This window comes from Uranotaenia lowii, chromosome 2 (genome assembly GCF_029784155.1).
Source record: "Uranotaenia lowii strain MFRU-FL chromosome 2, ASM2978415v1, whole genome shotgun sequence".
Classification (NCBI taxonomy): domain Eukaryota; kingdom Metazoa; phylum Arthropoda; class Insecta; order Diptera; family Culicidae; genus Uranotaenia; species Uranotaenia lowii.
Genome location: NC_073692.1, coordinates 312,897,614 through 312,912,822, shown reverse-complemented (window position 1 = coordinate 312,912,822; position 15,209 = coordinate 312,897,614). Strand labels below are relative to the sequence as shown.

General features: G+C 37.4%; 1 protein-coding gene across 4 annotated transcripts in view; it reads left to right on the top strand.

Moving 5' to 3' along the window:
• The window catches only part of LOC129748643 (glycine receptor subunit alpha-4), a 216,195-nt gene that overhangs the window by 36,385 nt on the left and 164,601 nt on the right, over positions 1-15,209 (top strand). For all 4 annotated transcript variants that reach the window (XM_055743309.1, XM_055743311.1, XM_055743308.1 and 1 more), the window contains exons 2-3: positions 4,455-4,987; positions 13,668-14,232. In XM_055743309.1, coding sequence (XP_055599284.1) covers positions 14,162-14,232 — 71 coding nt within the window. In that variant the 5' untranslated portion in view covers positions 4,455-4,987; positions 13,668-14,161. The remainder of the gene's footprint in view (positions 1-4,454; positions 4,988-13,667; positions 14,233-15,209) is intronic.

Here is a 15,209-nt window from a genome sequence, read left to right as displayed (position 1 = left end):
GCAGAGTAAAGGCACTTCCCGGCAATGCTATACAAACCGTATGGAGCACATCTCTCAGATTTCCCCTCAGATTTCCCCTTTTTTGACAGATTTAAGCTTTTTTGAGCTTTCATCTCCTATGCTCTCAAGGCAAAAAAAGCTTAAATCTGAGGAAAAAAAGCTTAAAAACGAGACTCACGAGCACATATTTAAAAGATGTTGGTCACACGATACATAGACAAATCGTGTAACGTTGCAGGGATCTGAGTAAAGGCGGGACAATTCATGGGAGCTTTTCATCAACATGCCCTCTAGCCTAAAATTTCAACACCTATCAAGCTTTCTCCTATTGGCGCACTAATGCCTGTCTATCCACCTTTCTTTCAAATTTCTATAAATAAAAATTCTCTCTAGTTTTCGTTCCGCCGCACATGCCATTAAAATTATAATCATTAAAATTACGGCGATTAAAATCATATAACCAACATTTGATCTTTGCACAGGGTCCGGCAATTGAAGTGCTACATTGAATTAAACATAGAAATTGATCAAAACAACAACTTTTTTTCAAATTCATTCAATTTTCCTTCGAAAACAAATTACTTTTTCCAAATTCACTGGTAAAGTGAATCGACCACCTTCATGTTTGTAAGAGCAGACTTCGGCCTCAAACATACTCCAAACAGCGAAATCCATAGGGTTCAGGTCTGGGGAACTCGCCGGCCACTCGGAGCTCGAAATGAACCCTGGAAAATGTTGCGCAATCCAAAGTTGGGTTTTCTTCACTTGATGAGCCGGCACCGAGTCCTTTTGGAAAACCCAATCCCTGGAACCAAAATGTTGACGTGCCCACGGTTCGACGACATTCTGTAGAACTAGTTCCCGATAAGTATTTTGATTGATCTTCACTCCTTTAGGGACAAAAACCAGCGGAGTCCGGCCATCAGGGGTGATTCCGGCCCAAACCATCACCGATGCTGGTTTCTGTCGCCGGGTTGCCGTCAGCAAGTCGGCGAGGCTTCGTGCAACCAAACTCTGTCGTTCTGCTTATTCACGAACTGCTGTACGGTGAAGAGTTTCTCGTCGGTAAACACGATATTCTTCAACCTTCCTTCCGCGGCGCCATCTTCAGCAGCGCCTTCGCTCTTTTTACCCGTTCTTGTTTCTGCTTCACCGTAAGGTTTTGAACCTTTTGGATCTTGTAAGGCTTATCATTCAGGATCCGACGGAGACTTCAATCCGATATGTTGAGAACCTCTGCCAATTTAGTGGCACTACGACGAGGATTTCTCTTAAGGCGCTTCTTGACGATCTTCGCCATGGCAGGTGTCACCACAGTAGGCCGGCGTCTCACACCATACCGTTTTTTGGCACTTTCGGTCTCCAGGTATCTTTTAACAGTACGGTATACAAAACTTCTGCACACACTTATATCGGACAGCTCACGAACTATGTCCTTCTGCCGTTTGCCAGCTAGGAACAAGGAAACCACGGCGCTACGTTTCTGTTCGAGATCCATTTTTCCAGATAACACCTGATTACAAAAGTAACACTTACATCCAATGATAGCTAAAATTTAATGTAAACAAAGCGACGAGGGGTCGTTCAATACTGTTTCGTGTGCAACGAAATAATTACTGTTGAAGTAATGTAGCAGTTCAATTGCCGGACCCTGTATTCTTTGGATTACTGATACCGTCTTGCCAAAGTCACCGGGGGAACTGGGGGTAAGACGCCCACGTTAAGAAAAATCTTTTATTACTCGTAAATGAAGAATGCAATCTAGTAAATTCGACAATAGTTTTGAAAAGGGGACTGTTCTTCACCAGAAATATACAAACAGGAACACTTATACCGATTACATACGTCTTAATCGTTAAATTTTGAAAAGCTTTCTAAAGTATGATTTCCATTTCGTTTGGGGCAATGTGCGCATATGTGTGTACCCAATCGCGCCGTTTAACGATTAGGGGAAGAGGGAGCATAATGCCCACGTTAAGAAAAAAGCCTTGTTTTAGAGTACACTTGAAAGATTAACTTTATTTTTCGATTGTGTTTGAAAGTTTGGTTTATTTTTTGTCTAAATCTGATAGTTTGAATAACTGGAAGGTCAAAAAAGGGCACAAACTTAATGAAGTTTGAAGAGTAGGTTGAAAATTGGATTTCAGATTCAGTAGGGGCATAATGCGCATATGTGTGTACTCAATCGTGCCATTAAACGTTCTTTACGTGCATATTCATTGAAGTCCCCCCGAAAGTGTTTGACAGTTTAAAACACTTGTATTCTACTTCACAGATTAAAAAAAGTATTTCTACACGCAGTGTTGCCAGTTATACAGACATTCTTGTGAAAAGTTTATTAAATGTGTAGATTTAATTGATCGGCCTAGCGGTGAAAAGTGATGTCCTTTTTAGTAGGGACATCTAAAGATTATAATTTTTTTTTATATATAGATGAATAGAAGGTTAGGTGAAATGAAAGAGGTTGAAAATGAGCGGGTAGAATTTATTCAGAAGCATATCATCACATATCAAATTTTTGTTCCTCACGGGCCAACAGCTACCGCTTCATAGTAGTTATTCAAATAGTTATTCAACTGGAAAATGTTTTGTAGATGACAGGTAGTGTTTTTGTTTTTAGTTGATATAATTCCTTAAGAGAAAAGTTGAAAAATTGCAAAAAAAACCTGCTAATTTTTTTTTTGTTTTTCGTCAAATTTACGCGATATAAAAAGCTCAAAAGATCCAAAAATGTTTTTGAACGCATAGAAGTATAAAAAGAACAAACTGGCATTTTCAGAAATGTTGAAAAATGTTTGATTAGTGAAATACTGATGGTGGCGCATCTTGCCCGCTCTGCGCATTTTCGCCCCAATTCCCCTAGTAAGTTTTTATTAATTCAAGGGCCTCCCAAGGTGTTTTCCAGTTATAAACACTTTTTTTCTAAATCAAAGATGGAAAAATGTATTGCTACGCGCAGTGCTGCCAGATATACCGACGATCTTTTGAATAGTTAATTAAATCTATATTAAATTTAGGAATTTTAAATATATTCGTTCCCATTCAAGTTATGTTTTCCAATTCAACATATAAATATCCTTAAAATTTTTGTGATGAAAACTGCATATAAATTTAAACAAATATGAAACATGCTTAAAGATAAACGGACATGGCTCGTTTTGCCCTGCCTAGACAAGTTTATTAAAAATCGTTTGAAAACAGAAAAAAATAATTGAATAAGGAAATTTTTCGTGGTGTGATGATTGTCCAGACCTAGACTTAGAAGGTCCACAAATATTTATAAACGCATTAAAGTGTAAATAAAACAAACTGGCATTTTCAGAAATGTTGAACAATGTTTGTTTAGTGAAATACTTATGGTGGCGCATCTTGTCCCAATTGCGCATTTTATACCCAGTTCCCCTACAACTTTTTCCATTTTTAGGATCTTTTTTCAGTATCGTAGAAAAAAAGCAACTTGACAACTCCAGCAAGACGGTATTCAACAAGCTCTTCGAGGGAACACAATTTGATAACATCAAGAACAGTCCTGGTTACGACACTCATGTACATACATAGAAAAATTCTAATGAATTTCGCAAATATCTAATCAATTTTGTCAATGGTATCAGCTCAATCGAATCTCAATGTTGAAGTAAACTTTGACAGTGTTGGAACTGTTGGAGTGGAACTTACCATGAGCAGCTTGTAGCAATACAACAAAAAATAGTTGGTTCAATAATTTGCAACGCATTTGCATGTGGAATTTATTGATTCAGTTTTGCTGTGAAGTTAATTGTATTATTCTTATTTTTCTAATTTGAACCCAATGCTTTTCTTATACAAATTAAGTTCACTTTGTCAATATATCATCAGATCATCGGTTTATAACATAGATTCAGGCGCTTTTATAGAATTAAAATACTTCAAAATTAGTATGATACATTCACGACGTATTGGTGAATTGATTTTCAGTCGCTCGAATTAATCATCAAAAGAAAGAACTTTACTCGTTTTTCAACCAATTGAGTTATATCAAATAGTCAATTTTTCTTGTGTCAACATCTCCCTACCTTAGATTTTTTTTAAAAACCACGAAGGATTAATAATGTTTGAGATTTTTTTAAGCTGAAAGTTTTGATAGTTAATGGAACATTCAAACAACAACTAGAGCAAAACACAGTGTAGTGAAAGATGGGACATGAGTTTATTAACCTAACTTGTCTGTTGACCAACCAAAAACACCAAAACACATTCCTCAAATCATACCGGGGTGTGATTCCGTCCTTCCTCCATTAATCGGAAACAAATTGACACAATTGTAACCGTCACGTCATGGTGAGTCTTCCGCTGCCTATAGAGATCGCTTGCCGCAACTTCCACGAATTATTACACCTAGTCACTACATCGGTTAACAACGTTAACCATTAATCATTATTAAAGCTCACAAGTTTTTTTTTTGCTTTTTACGCCAGAACGGCGACGCGCAATGCCATGAAACAAATCAGTGTCCACCGCGCTAGTGTTTATGTGTGTGTATAGTTTCGGCCCCATTGCTCCGGTAACGACGAATTCCTAAGTGTACCACATCCGGTGTGAACCTGTGCTGCAGAAATTTCCGTGGGGGGCTAAGTTCAGGTGGGGGTCAAACCAGTCAGTCAGTGATTGCGATGGACTTTCACCTTCTCTGTGTCTCTATCTCGGAGGCTCTGGAATTTTCACGCCAGCCTAGGCCATGAACAAACCTTCCTGCCGCAACCTTATCCGGCAGCAGCAGCAGCAGCGATAGTCCGGTGTGGTTGATGTCCGTGGCAAAGAAGACGAGGCCACTTCTTAACCTACCCCGAACCGGACCGGAAGGAAACCGCTTGACGCGTGAATTGATTAGCTGCCTTAGGAAAATACAGATGGAGGAAAAATCCACAACAGCAAAACGCGGTAAACAAAACAGTGATACTGCTACCTACTGGTGCTCCTGAATAGAGGAAAACCGGTATCCGGGTACAAGGTGAGCGATTGTTTTCTGATAACCTTCAGCAAAGTGGGGAACTATATGGGCTATATGGTTTTATGCCTAATGCTTTTAAAATCCTACACGAAACTTTTTAAGTATTATTAAGCAATTAAAGCACATTTTTATTAAACCTCAGTTATCTACTTAAAGAATTCTTAATGGATTCAATAACACAGTAATTTTCTATCAAAGAACTTTTAAATAATCTTAATAAAAAGAAAGGATTTGAAACAATTGTCAGATTCAATAAAGTATAAACCCTTTAAACGAAAGTAGGCTTTGAAGACGTTCGTTAGCTTCAATAAAATATCTATTGACTGTCAAAAATCCTTTACATCATGGGCCAAAATTTTCACCAAAATTCCCTTTTTCGAAGTCATCAGACAGCAGAAATTGAATTTCTCTATAAAAAAAAACCCGCCTCGTGGATCCGCCTGTGGGCTTAGTTTGCATTAACTCGGGGTTTTAATAGTCAAAAAGCATTTGGCTCGCGGGTCGTACGATTTGTTTAATCCCAAAGACCCCTGAATATATGCAAAAAAATCTACTTCTATGTATAAATTCATCCGCTTATTAAATTTCATGATCTTAACATGTTCTTACTTAAAAGGATATCACTTTTCACCGATGGGCCGAATAATTAAGTAACAAACGTAAATAACGGTGATTAACCTCTACATAAATTCATAATTTATATATTTTCTGTAATCCACGAGCACCAGATTTAGAACAGTTTTATAACGAAAAAATACATTGATTTATTGAATGAACTAGTTCATTCTTAACATCAAGAATTCATAGAAAAATAACGTCTTATTGCGCTGATAGCTTTGTAACTACAAATCGAGAATATTGTTAACCTTATTCTGAATTCGTTTTTCTTTATTCAAAAAAAAGCTTCACATTTTTATGTAAATTCATTTTTAATTAGTTTAGCTTAGCTTAGTTGACTACTCATATCCACTTTTAATGTAAAATCCGTCAATAATCAAATAAAACTAAAATTTAATACCTACCTACCTACCTAAGGGTCCAGCGCCGATTGACCGGCGCATAGGGCTGAGATAAAAGATCTCCACTGCTGGCGATCCGGAGCCAGCGTCTTCACTTGCTGCCAGCCAAGGTTATCGTCAACTGTGCGGATTTCAGCGGCTAGACTTCGCCGCCACGAGCTCTTGGGCCTGCCTCTTCTTCGATGCCCATCTGGATTCCAGTCAAGCGCCTCTCTGCAAATCTCGTTTTCATCTCTTCGCAGCGTGTGCACAATCCATCTCCACTTACGTTCCCGAATCTCGATTTCTAGCGCCTTTTGATGACACCGGCGATGAAGTTCCACAGTTGAGATCCAGTTGCCAGGCCACCAAGCGCGGATGATGTTCCGCAGGCAGCGATTCACAAAAACTTGCAGTTTTCGCGTCGTCACCGCATATGTGCACCAAGTTTCACACCCGTACAGCAATACGGATTTGACGTTTGAGTTGAAGATTCGGATCTTAGTTCGTAGAGAGATCTGGCGTGACCGCCAGATGTTTCGGTGACTCGCAAACGCAAATCGGGCTTTTCTGATCCGGGTTTCAATGTCCTTCTTGGTACCGTAAAACGGGGTAACATTGATCACCGGGGTAACTTTGACCAACATGAAACTTTTCCACATTATCATCAATAGCTCAGTCTATAGTTTGAATTCTTGAAAACTGTTTTCTACGTTTGAAACCCTATTAATTGAGTATCAAATAGGCAAAATTTGGTTTGTATTTGAAATTTTTCTCTGTTAGTAAAAAATCTAATTTCAAAATCTCAAAATATCTATTTTTTCAAGGCTCGCGAACAAAGAGCTCTCCTGATGATTCCAACAAGCTTTTAGAAGCAAACGGGTTGTTTAAGGTGAAAAAACAACTTCTTTTCTTTGTATAAAAACAGTTATATTGCTATTTTCATAGATATTTAATGATATATTTTTGATATTTAAAAAATGAGGACATTTTCCAAGAGTAAGCCCGTATTGGAAAAATGGATAGGAACCCTATCAAATCGTTAACTTTGAAGAAAAAATAAAAATGGAAATAGTGGGAGGGTCTAGGGGAACGTGTGAAGGTAAAATTTCATTTATATTTTGAAGCTCTTACTATTGTGCTATTATAATTATTTTTGCCCCTAAATGTAGGCAGCATATTAGTTCTTTTTTCGATAATAACTATTTTTGAAATAAAACGTTAAAAGTCAAGGTTAAATTGATAAACTAGCATTTTTAAATATTATGAAGGTGTTTTGTATCCTTTATGATCAAGAAAACGCGTTAAAACCGTCAGAATAAAGACTGATCAATGTCACCCCAAAGCATCAAATTCTGAACAGCGACGAAAACGATTTTTAAATCAAATTTAAAGAGGTCCAATAAATTTCTGCATCCATGTTTTACGTTCATAGGAGTCCAGTACTGGTTTTAAAAATATAAAACATGTCACATTTCCCTTAACAGAAAACATAATCGAAAAATATTGAAAAAAGTGATCAATATTACCCCGGATTACGGTACCACCATCAGGCGTTATCTGGCTACCAAGATACTGGAAGCACTCCACTGTCTCAACCTGTTGTCCAGCTACCACGAAATTGGAACGATTTTCTGTATTGATTTCCATCGACTTGGTCTTTCCGACATTGATTTTGAGACCTGCTGCCTTGGAGCTTTCGGTGAGGTCGTCGAGTTTGCTCTGCATGTCTTGTTGTGTTTGGGCGAGCAAAACAATATCGTCTGCCAGGTCAAGGTCGTTCAGTTGCTCCATTGTTGAAGGATTCCACGGCAATCCTCGGTTCGGTGCACAGTCAATCGATCCAATCAGAATCTCATCCATTACGATTAGAAAAAGCAGCGGTGACAAAATACATCCTTGTCTCACTCCAGCAGTTACCGGGATTGGTTCGGACACGACACCGTCGTGCAAGACCCTGCACGAAAATGCCTCGTACTGTGCTTCGATGAGATGGACTAGTTTCTCTGGGACCCCTCGTCGTCTAAGAGCAGCCCAGATGTTTTCGTGGTTCAGTCGGTCAAATGCTTTTTCGAAATCAACGAACACCAGCAGAAGAGAGTCCTGGAATTCGTTGATTTGTTCCAGTATGATTCGTAGCGTTGTGATGTGGTCCACACATGATCGTCCGGATCGGAATCCAGCTTGTTGCCGTCGGAGTGTAGCGTCGATTTTCTCCTGGATCCTGTTCAGAATCACTTTGCAGAGTACTTTGAGGGTTGTACAGATCAACGTTATGCCTCGCCAGTTACCGCACTCTGTCAGGTCTCCTTTCTTCGGGACCTTTACGAGGATACCCTGCATCCAGTCGGCCGGGAATGTTGCAGTATCCCAGATGTCAGCGAAAAGACGGTGCAACATTTGTGCTGATAGGGCAGGGTCGGCTTTCAGCATTTCAGCAGGGATGCAATCGATCCCAGGTGCTTTGTTGGATTTCATGTTTTTGATTGCCGCTTCTATTTCAGCCAGCGAAGGCGCTTCCGAGTTGACGCCATTTATGCGACTTACTGTTGGCGCTTCGAGCTGCAGATTCTGTTGGCCATCGCTATTCGTGACTCGGAAGAGTTGTTCGAAGTGCTCAGTCCATCGTTTGAGCTGATCTGTTCGATCGGTCAATAACTGACCTGCTCGGTCTTTTAGCGGCATTCTTGCATTAGTCCTTGAACCACTGAGGCGGCGAGAAATGTCATAAAGTAATCGGATATCTCCATTGGCGGCGGCTCTTTCTCCCTCTTCGGCTAGGGAGTTTGTCCAGGCTCTCTTGTCTCGTCTACAAGCTCGTTTAACTGCCTTTTCCAGCTCCGCATATCGTAAGCGGGCGGCTGCTTTGGCTGACCCGGTACATGCCGACTTTCGCCTTTCTCCGATCATCGACCATCCTCCAAGTTTCATCCGACATCCATTCACTCCTTCTTCCACAAACTTTACCGAGAGTACCATGGCTCGTCGTGATAAAGGCATTCTTGATTCCACACCACTGTTCTTCGACTGTTCCGTCTGTCGGCAGCTCCGAGGCTCGGGATTCTAGCTGTTCAACGTATGCCCTTTTCACCTCTGGATTCTCCAACCGGCGGACGTCGTATCGACACCCGACTTTCTCCTCGCGCCGTTGGACACGCGCAACTCTCAGTCGTATCTCGCCAAGGACGAGGTGATGGTCAGATGCAATGTCTGCGCTTCGTTTGTTGCGGACATCAAGAAGGCTCCTTCTCCATTTTCGGCTGATGCAGATGTGGTCAATTTGATTTTCTGTTCGGCCATCTCGGGATACCCAAGTGACCTTATGTGCTGGTCGATGGGGGAAGAGCGATCCACCGATCACCATGTTGTTGTTGCCACAAAATTCTACAAACAGCTCTCCGTTTTCGCTCATCTGTCCTAGACCATGGCGCCCCATGATGCGCTCAAAGTCCTGATTATCGGAGCCAATCTTTGCGTTGAAGTCGCCTAAGTGGATTTGAATGTCACCCTTCGGAATTCTCTCAACCACGCTGTTCAATTGACTGTAAAACTGCTCTTTCTCCTGCAAATCGGCAACGTCAGTTGGCGCATAACACTGGACCATTGTAAGGTTTCTAACCCGTGTTCTGAATCTGGCTACGATTATTCTTTCGTTTATCGGTTCCCATCTTATGAGGGCCGTATGGGCCTGCGGGCTTAACAGGAAACCAACTCCTCGTTCCCGAGTAGCATGTTCTCCTCGTATGCCAGAGTAAAGCAGTACTTGCCCGGACTGTGTCTTGTGTTCTCCAGTGTTAGGCCAACGGACTTCACTCAGTCCCAATATCTCTAGCTTGAAGCGGCTAGCTTCTCTAGCAAGTTGAGCCAGCTTTCCTGGCTGGGCAAGGGTCAAAACATTCCAAGTTCCAATTCCAGTCCGTGTTTTCATGCTAAAAGTCGTTGCCAAAGTTCCAATTCGGTTATTTCTTCTCTCAGTTTCTGTAACAATACAAGATATCAGGAGCAGTAGGTTGTTAGCCTAAAGTCCAATCTAATACCCTCTTCCTAATTACAACAAAATTTGACTTAAAAAAATCGTTTATGTCATTACAAATGTAATGCTGATATGAAATATTCTTCAAGAAGAAGCCAATGCCAGTCCCTATTTTATTTTGTGTTTCTTGTTCTTCTATCTGCTCAATATCACATTTTAAAATGTTTCGATAAATGACACAAGGCCACAATATTCACATATTTCCTATGTGCAATGAATTTAACACGTTATTTTGACTTATTTGAGTCAATCTAAATATGCAATTTTTCTATCAGCTTTTATGAATAAAATAACTTTGGAAAATAGGTTAAAACTATTTAAGAAAATCTGCACGTGTTTGACAAAACCTTTAAACAAAACATACATTTCAAAATAAAAGTTTTAAATCAATTATTAACTTTCTTCAAAACTTCAAGTTATATTGAGTTTACGAAAAAAGTTTTTGAAGTTTTCTGTTTGTTTACTTTTCCTCATTTCACAAATTTTTAAAGAAGTTTTAAACCAAATTTGATTTTAGATATTTTCTGAAGCATAAACCTAATCGTTTTGCAGGTTTTAACAAATTTGTTAGATAAAATCAAGTTTTTTTTTAAACTTTCTGCAGTGATGTCAAATTTTCCTTATTTTTAAAAGTGTCGTTTTTTACTTTTTTAGATCATACATCATCATCAAAATACTATTCCTCAATTGAATGAAGTATAATAAACAAAATCCAAATTATTTTTTTCTTAAATGTATGTTTGATAGTTGATCAGTTGTAAAGGATTGATTTAATTCAAAACTGACAAATTTTAAATCTTCATATTACCAAATCTATATGTAATAGGTACAAAGACCAAATTTGTGTGCCAGTGCCAGTGCCAGTGATCACAATCAGAGATTAAATCATTTTTTCATATTCAAATTCTTCTACTTATCAAAGAAAAATATTAAAAAAATTTATTACACAATAATAACTTCAAACAATGTTTTCAATTAATCATTGAAAGCTTATACTGACAAAACACAGGTTGAGAAATGAGCGATTTCTTGAGCTATCAATTAGAAACTAAAAAAAATAAAAAATAAAAACAAGAAATTCAAAGAATTGTTGTAAATACATAAAACACAAATCAATTACTCATTTCATAAACGTTGCGCATTAAAATTTAGCTTTATTGTTTCTTCTTCGACTTATCATAGATTAAAAAAATGAAAAATTCAAAAAAGGTTATTTAAACCAATAGAAAATAGTGAAACGTTTATAAATTTTCAAGCGTAGATTAAAAACTTAAATCTTCAAGTTTTAAATATTTTGTCACCGTCGAAATACTGGGTCCTGGAAAAGACAACAGGTAGAAACTTTGATTTTCTTATAAATAAAAATTTGAATTTAAAGGCCTCTAAAAAGATAACGTTTTCTAAACACAAAATTTAGCATTGATGCACTTACAAATTTACTTGAAAGAAAAAAAGGATTCTAATTTTGTTGAAAAATAAAAGTTTATTTTATTAATGAATGATCTTTGATGAATGATCTCTAAAAAAAGTTAATTTCTACAGTTCAGAAAAAATTAAAGATATCATTACAAGCATTTCCGACACTACTGATGAAATTTATAAAAATATTTTTATTTCGTTTAAAAACAATTGTTAAAGCCTTAATTGGATTTTTGCTTGAAAAATGTCATTCAATTTAGATTATATGGAGTGAAGTGAACAAAGTAGAAAAATTCTATTTTTTTTAAGCTAAAATCAAAATTACTACGATTTAAAACCTTTATTAAGATTTTTTATGTTTTAAAGCTTTGTCGAAAAAGTCAAAAAAGAAATTTCTTAAATAATTTTTACCTGTTTCCCAAAATGATTTCAAAAACAAAAGCTGTTAGAAAAAGAAAAAATCGCATATTTGGGGTCAGGGCACCCAAATCAATTAAAACCAGCTCTTGTACATCATTTGCACCTAAGAAAAAAATGTAAATTTTGTGGCCATGAGTATTTTATCAAAACCCTTTTAAATATGAAGTGTAGCATTCAAAACATGAGAAACATAACATACAATTGAGGCAGAAGTGGGTTTCTTGAGGAATATTTCATATCAGCATAAAATTTGGAATGACATTAACTATTTTTTTTATAAACAAAGAGATCAAAGTTTTTTTTGTTTTTATAGAGCTCTCGTGAGTATTCAATACAAGTAACATGGTAATCAACTTGTGATGTGTGAAATTAGAATTCGATGAATTCATGGTTGTTTTAAAATTTTGAACTTGTTTAGTTACACTTCTTGAAAAAAAAAACTCGTTTCAAAACACGAGGTGGGGTTTTGTGTGTCAAGATTTGAGCTTCATAACAAAAGGCTAACTGAATTGCAAATTGAAATCTAAAATTTGAAATAAGTTTAGATTCGTGAACATAATATAAAGTCGTAAAATGAAATGTCTTAGGCCTAAACGAGTGATGAACGAGAAAATTTCGCTGGAGCTGAGCCAATTTTCGGACATGTATGTTAACACTTATTTTTAAACTCTTGTTGGTATCAAATGATTTCCCGGTAAACTCATTTCTTGAGCTGAAAATTTTAATTGGAAAAATTCTTCACCGGGTGGTGGGGGGTGGCGAACCCTCCTCGTTCGCCCGGCCTTGTTGGTAAACAAGCTCCATGAGTTCCTCAGTTGCATAGCCACAATAGGCAAAATGGCAGAATCGGGACTTTGATATACGGTAACACCTTCTATAAATACACACCTTGCTGTTTGGAACGAAACTTTGTGGCAACTTAGAGCAAATTCACTGGTGTTGGGGAAAAGTGGTAGAAATGTTGACATTTTGAAAATTTTACCATGCAAAAATGTTTTCAAGATCTCTGGGTATTTTTTTACAGCACTGTTTCTGTTTCAGCCGTATGTGATAGAAATATTGCTGTTTTTGCATCACAGTATGCGGAAATACAATACGTGTTGTTAAAAAACTTGAAGGCGTTCTTGAAAATATTTTTGCATGGCAAAATTTTCAAAATGTGTAAAAAGGGACGAAATTTCTACCACTTTTTCCCAACACCAGTGAACTTGCTCTTTTTTTTCCACAATAATTATAACTCATTCGCAATAAACATTTGAACTCGGACTTATTCAAAATTTAACATTGATCGACTCAGTAGTTTCTCAGTATGTAGTTGCAGACATTAATTTTTTTAGATAAAAAAAGGAAGACTCGGAAACCACTGCTACCGAACTCCAACAAAGTACAGATAGTTGAATATTCAAGTACAAAAAATCGAGTTGTAATAAAAACAACGAATCAAAGGTTTCGAGTAAAACTTTCCGTAATTAAACGCAATTTTCGCAAGATTTCATTTTTTGAAGATTATTTGTATAAATTTACAATTAGTACATCATATTATTGTCAGGTTTTCAAAGCCTTCTGTAGTGGGGCTTTTTTACCTTTTAAGCGTTTCATGAGTTCTTTTAATGAAATTCAGTGCTTAAAGGTGAACATTTTCAACATCACTGAGAATATAACATCAAAGTTTTACTTTTCAGTCAAAATTTGTTACTATCTCTCTGAAGTACAACTATTTAAAAGTGGTAAAATTTGCTCATTTTTTCAATAAAAAAATCTTTGACCATAAATGCCAGATAGCTAAAATAAATGCTTTTCTATTCCCCAGAAAACCCCGAATCTCTAATCCAACTGGATTTTGTTTAGAATCCTCGCCGAGCAAAACGATTACGAAAGTGTGAAAAAGAAATTATAGTGCGTCGTTAAAATCAACAAACCGACCGAGCCCAACCAAATAAAAAAAGGGCCCCAAGCCTTCCGAATCGTGATTCTGGCGCGTGTGTTGGATGTGTGCGGCTCATTAATTAATCAAAACCATTATGCAATGATTATACGGGCTTGTGCGACTAGTCGTCAGACCGCCTCCTGGAAGTCGACACCGTCCAACATTGACCCGGATTCCCCGGCTACCGAAAGAGAACCAACATCATCAACATCAATCGGGCGGCGGAAGGCGACGGTGCTTTTAGGTGGTGATCGCTGGACAATTCCGGCAACTAATACCGGCCAGTTCCGGTATCAACTGCAGCTGCTGCTGCACCATCGACGGCGACGCGGATATCAACGGATCAGCAGCAGTGGAGCAGCACAGCCCGGGGCAGGATGGCCACCGCTAGCAATCACCGGCACCGAAACTCGCCGGTCATTTTCGGCCTCGTCCTGCTGCTTCTGGGGTAAGTGGAATTATTATTTTCAAATAATAGGCAATGATGACTGCAGATGTAAACTCAAAAAAATCAACATAGAAAACATAATTGTTATAGGGTATGAATTTCTTCATTCAAGTTAATTACCCCAATAGAACAAAAACTAGAAGAGCAGGTTTCAAAAAGAATGTTAGAGAAAACTATTAAGTATGTTAGTGTGATAACGCCCTCCCGCCCTCACGCATAGCTAAACCCTAGTTTGGTAACTAATTTGTGATCTTTGCTAGTGAACAGACATACACAGATTTTTTTTTCAAAATTGCCCTGAATTTTTATCTTAAACACCTGGCATCCTTGTCTGCAGGTATTCTAGAAAAGATTATTACCACTTCGAATTTATTTATGTTGCCGGTAGAGCAATGTCTAGGCGTGGCCTCGTGGCAGCGTGTTTGGCTAGCATTTCTAAAGATTTTTGAAAATACGTAAAAATTATTAAGGGGTCAACTCCTATCAAAAAAGAAAGTAAGTAAAAATCATTAGAGAAATTTCTGCATTATGCAACCGATTATCTACTTCAACTTCAATAAGTACTTTCAACATTTGCGGAAAAAACTATACAAGATTTATTTTATTTCCTTTACTCCATTTTGTGATATACGGTGATTTTAACGATTTTTAGGAGTTTTTAACCATATTGAATTTTCAATATATTTAAAAGCAATTATCAAACCGTTTTTCAGGATGTAACAAAATTGCTGAATGAAAAAAAAAACATTTTTCGAATCTTCTCCAGTAATACAAGTGATGATATATGTTTACAAGTTTTAAAATATTTCAGAATTTAACTTTTTTAGATCATTTTTCAGTATCTTTATCAAAATATTTTTTTCTTAATAGAATGAAGTATAATAAACAAATTCATAATCAGTTTTTTATTTCACGTAGATTTTTTAGTTCATCATAAATATTATATCACCAAAACTAGAGGTGATAGACTAAATCTG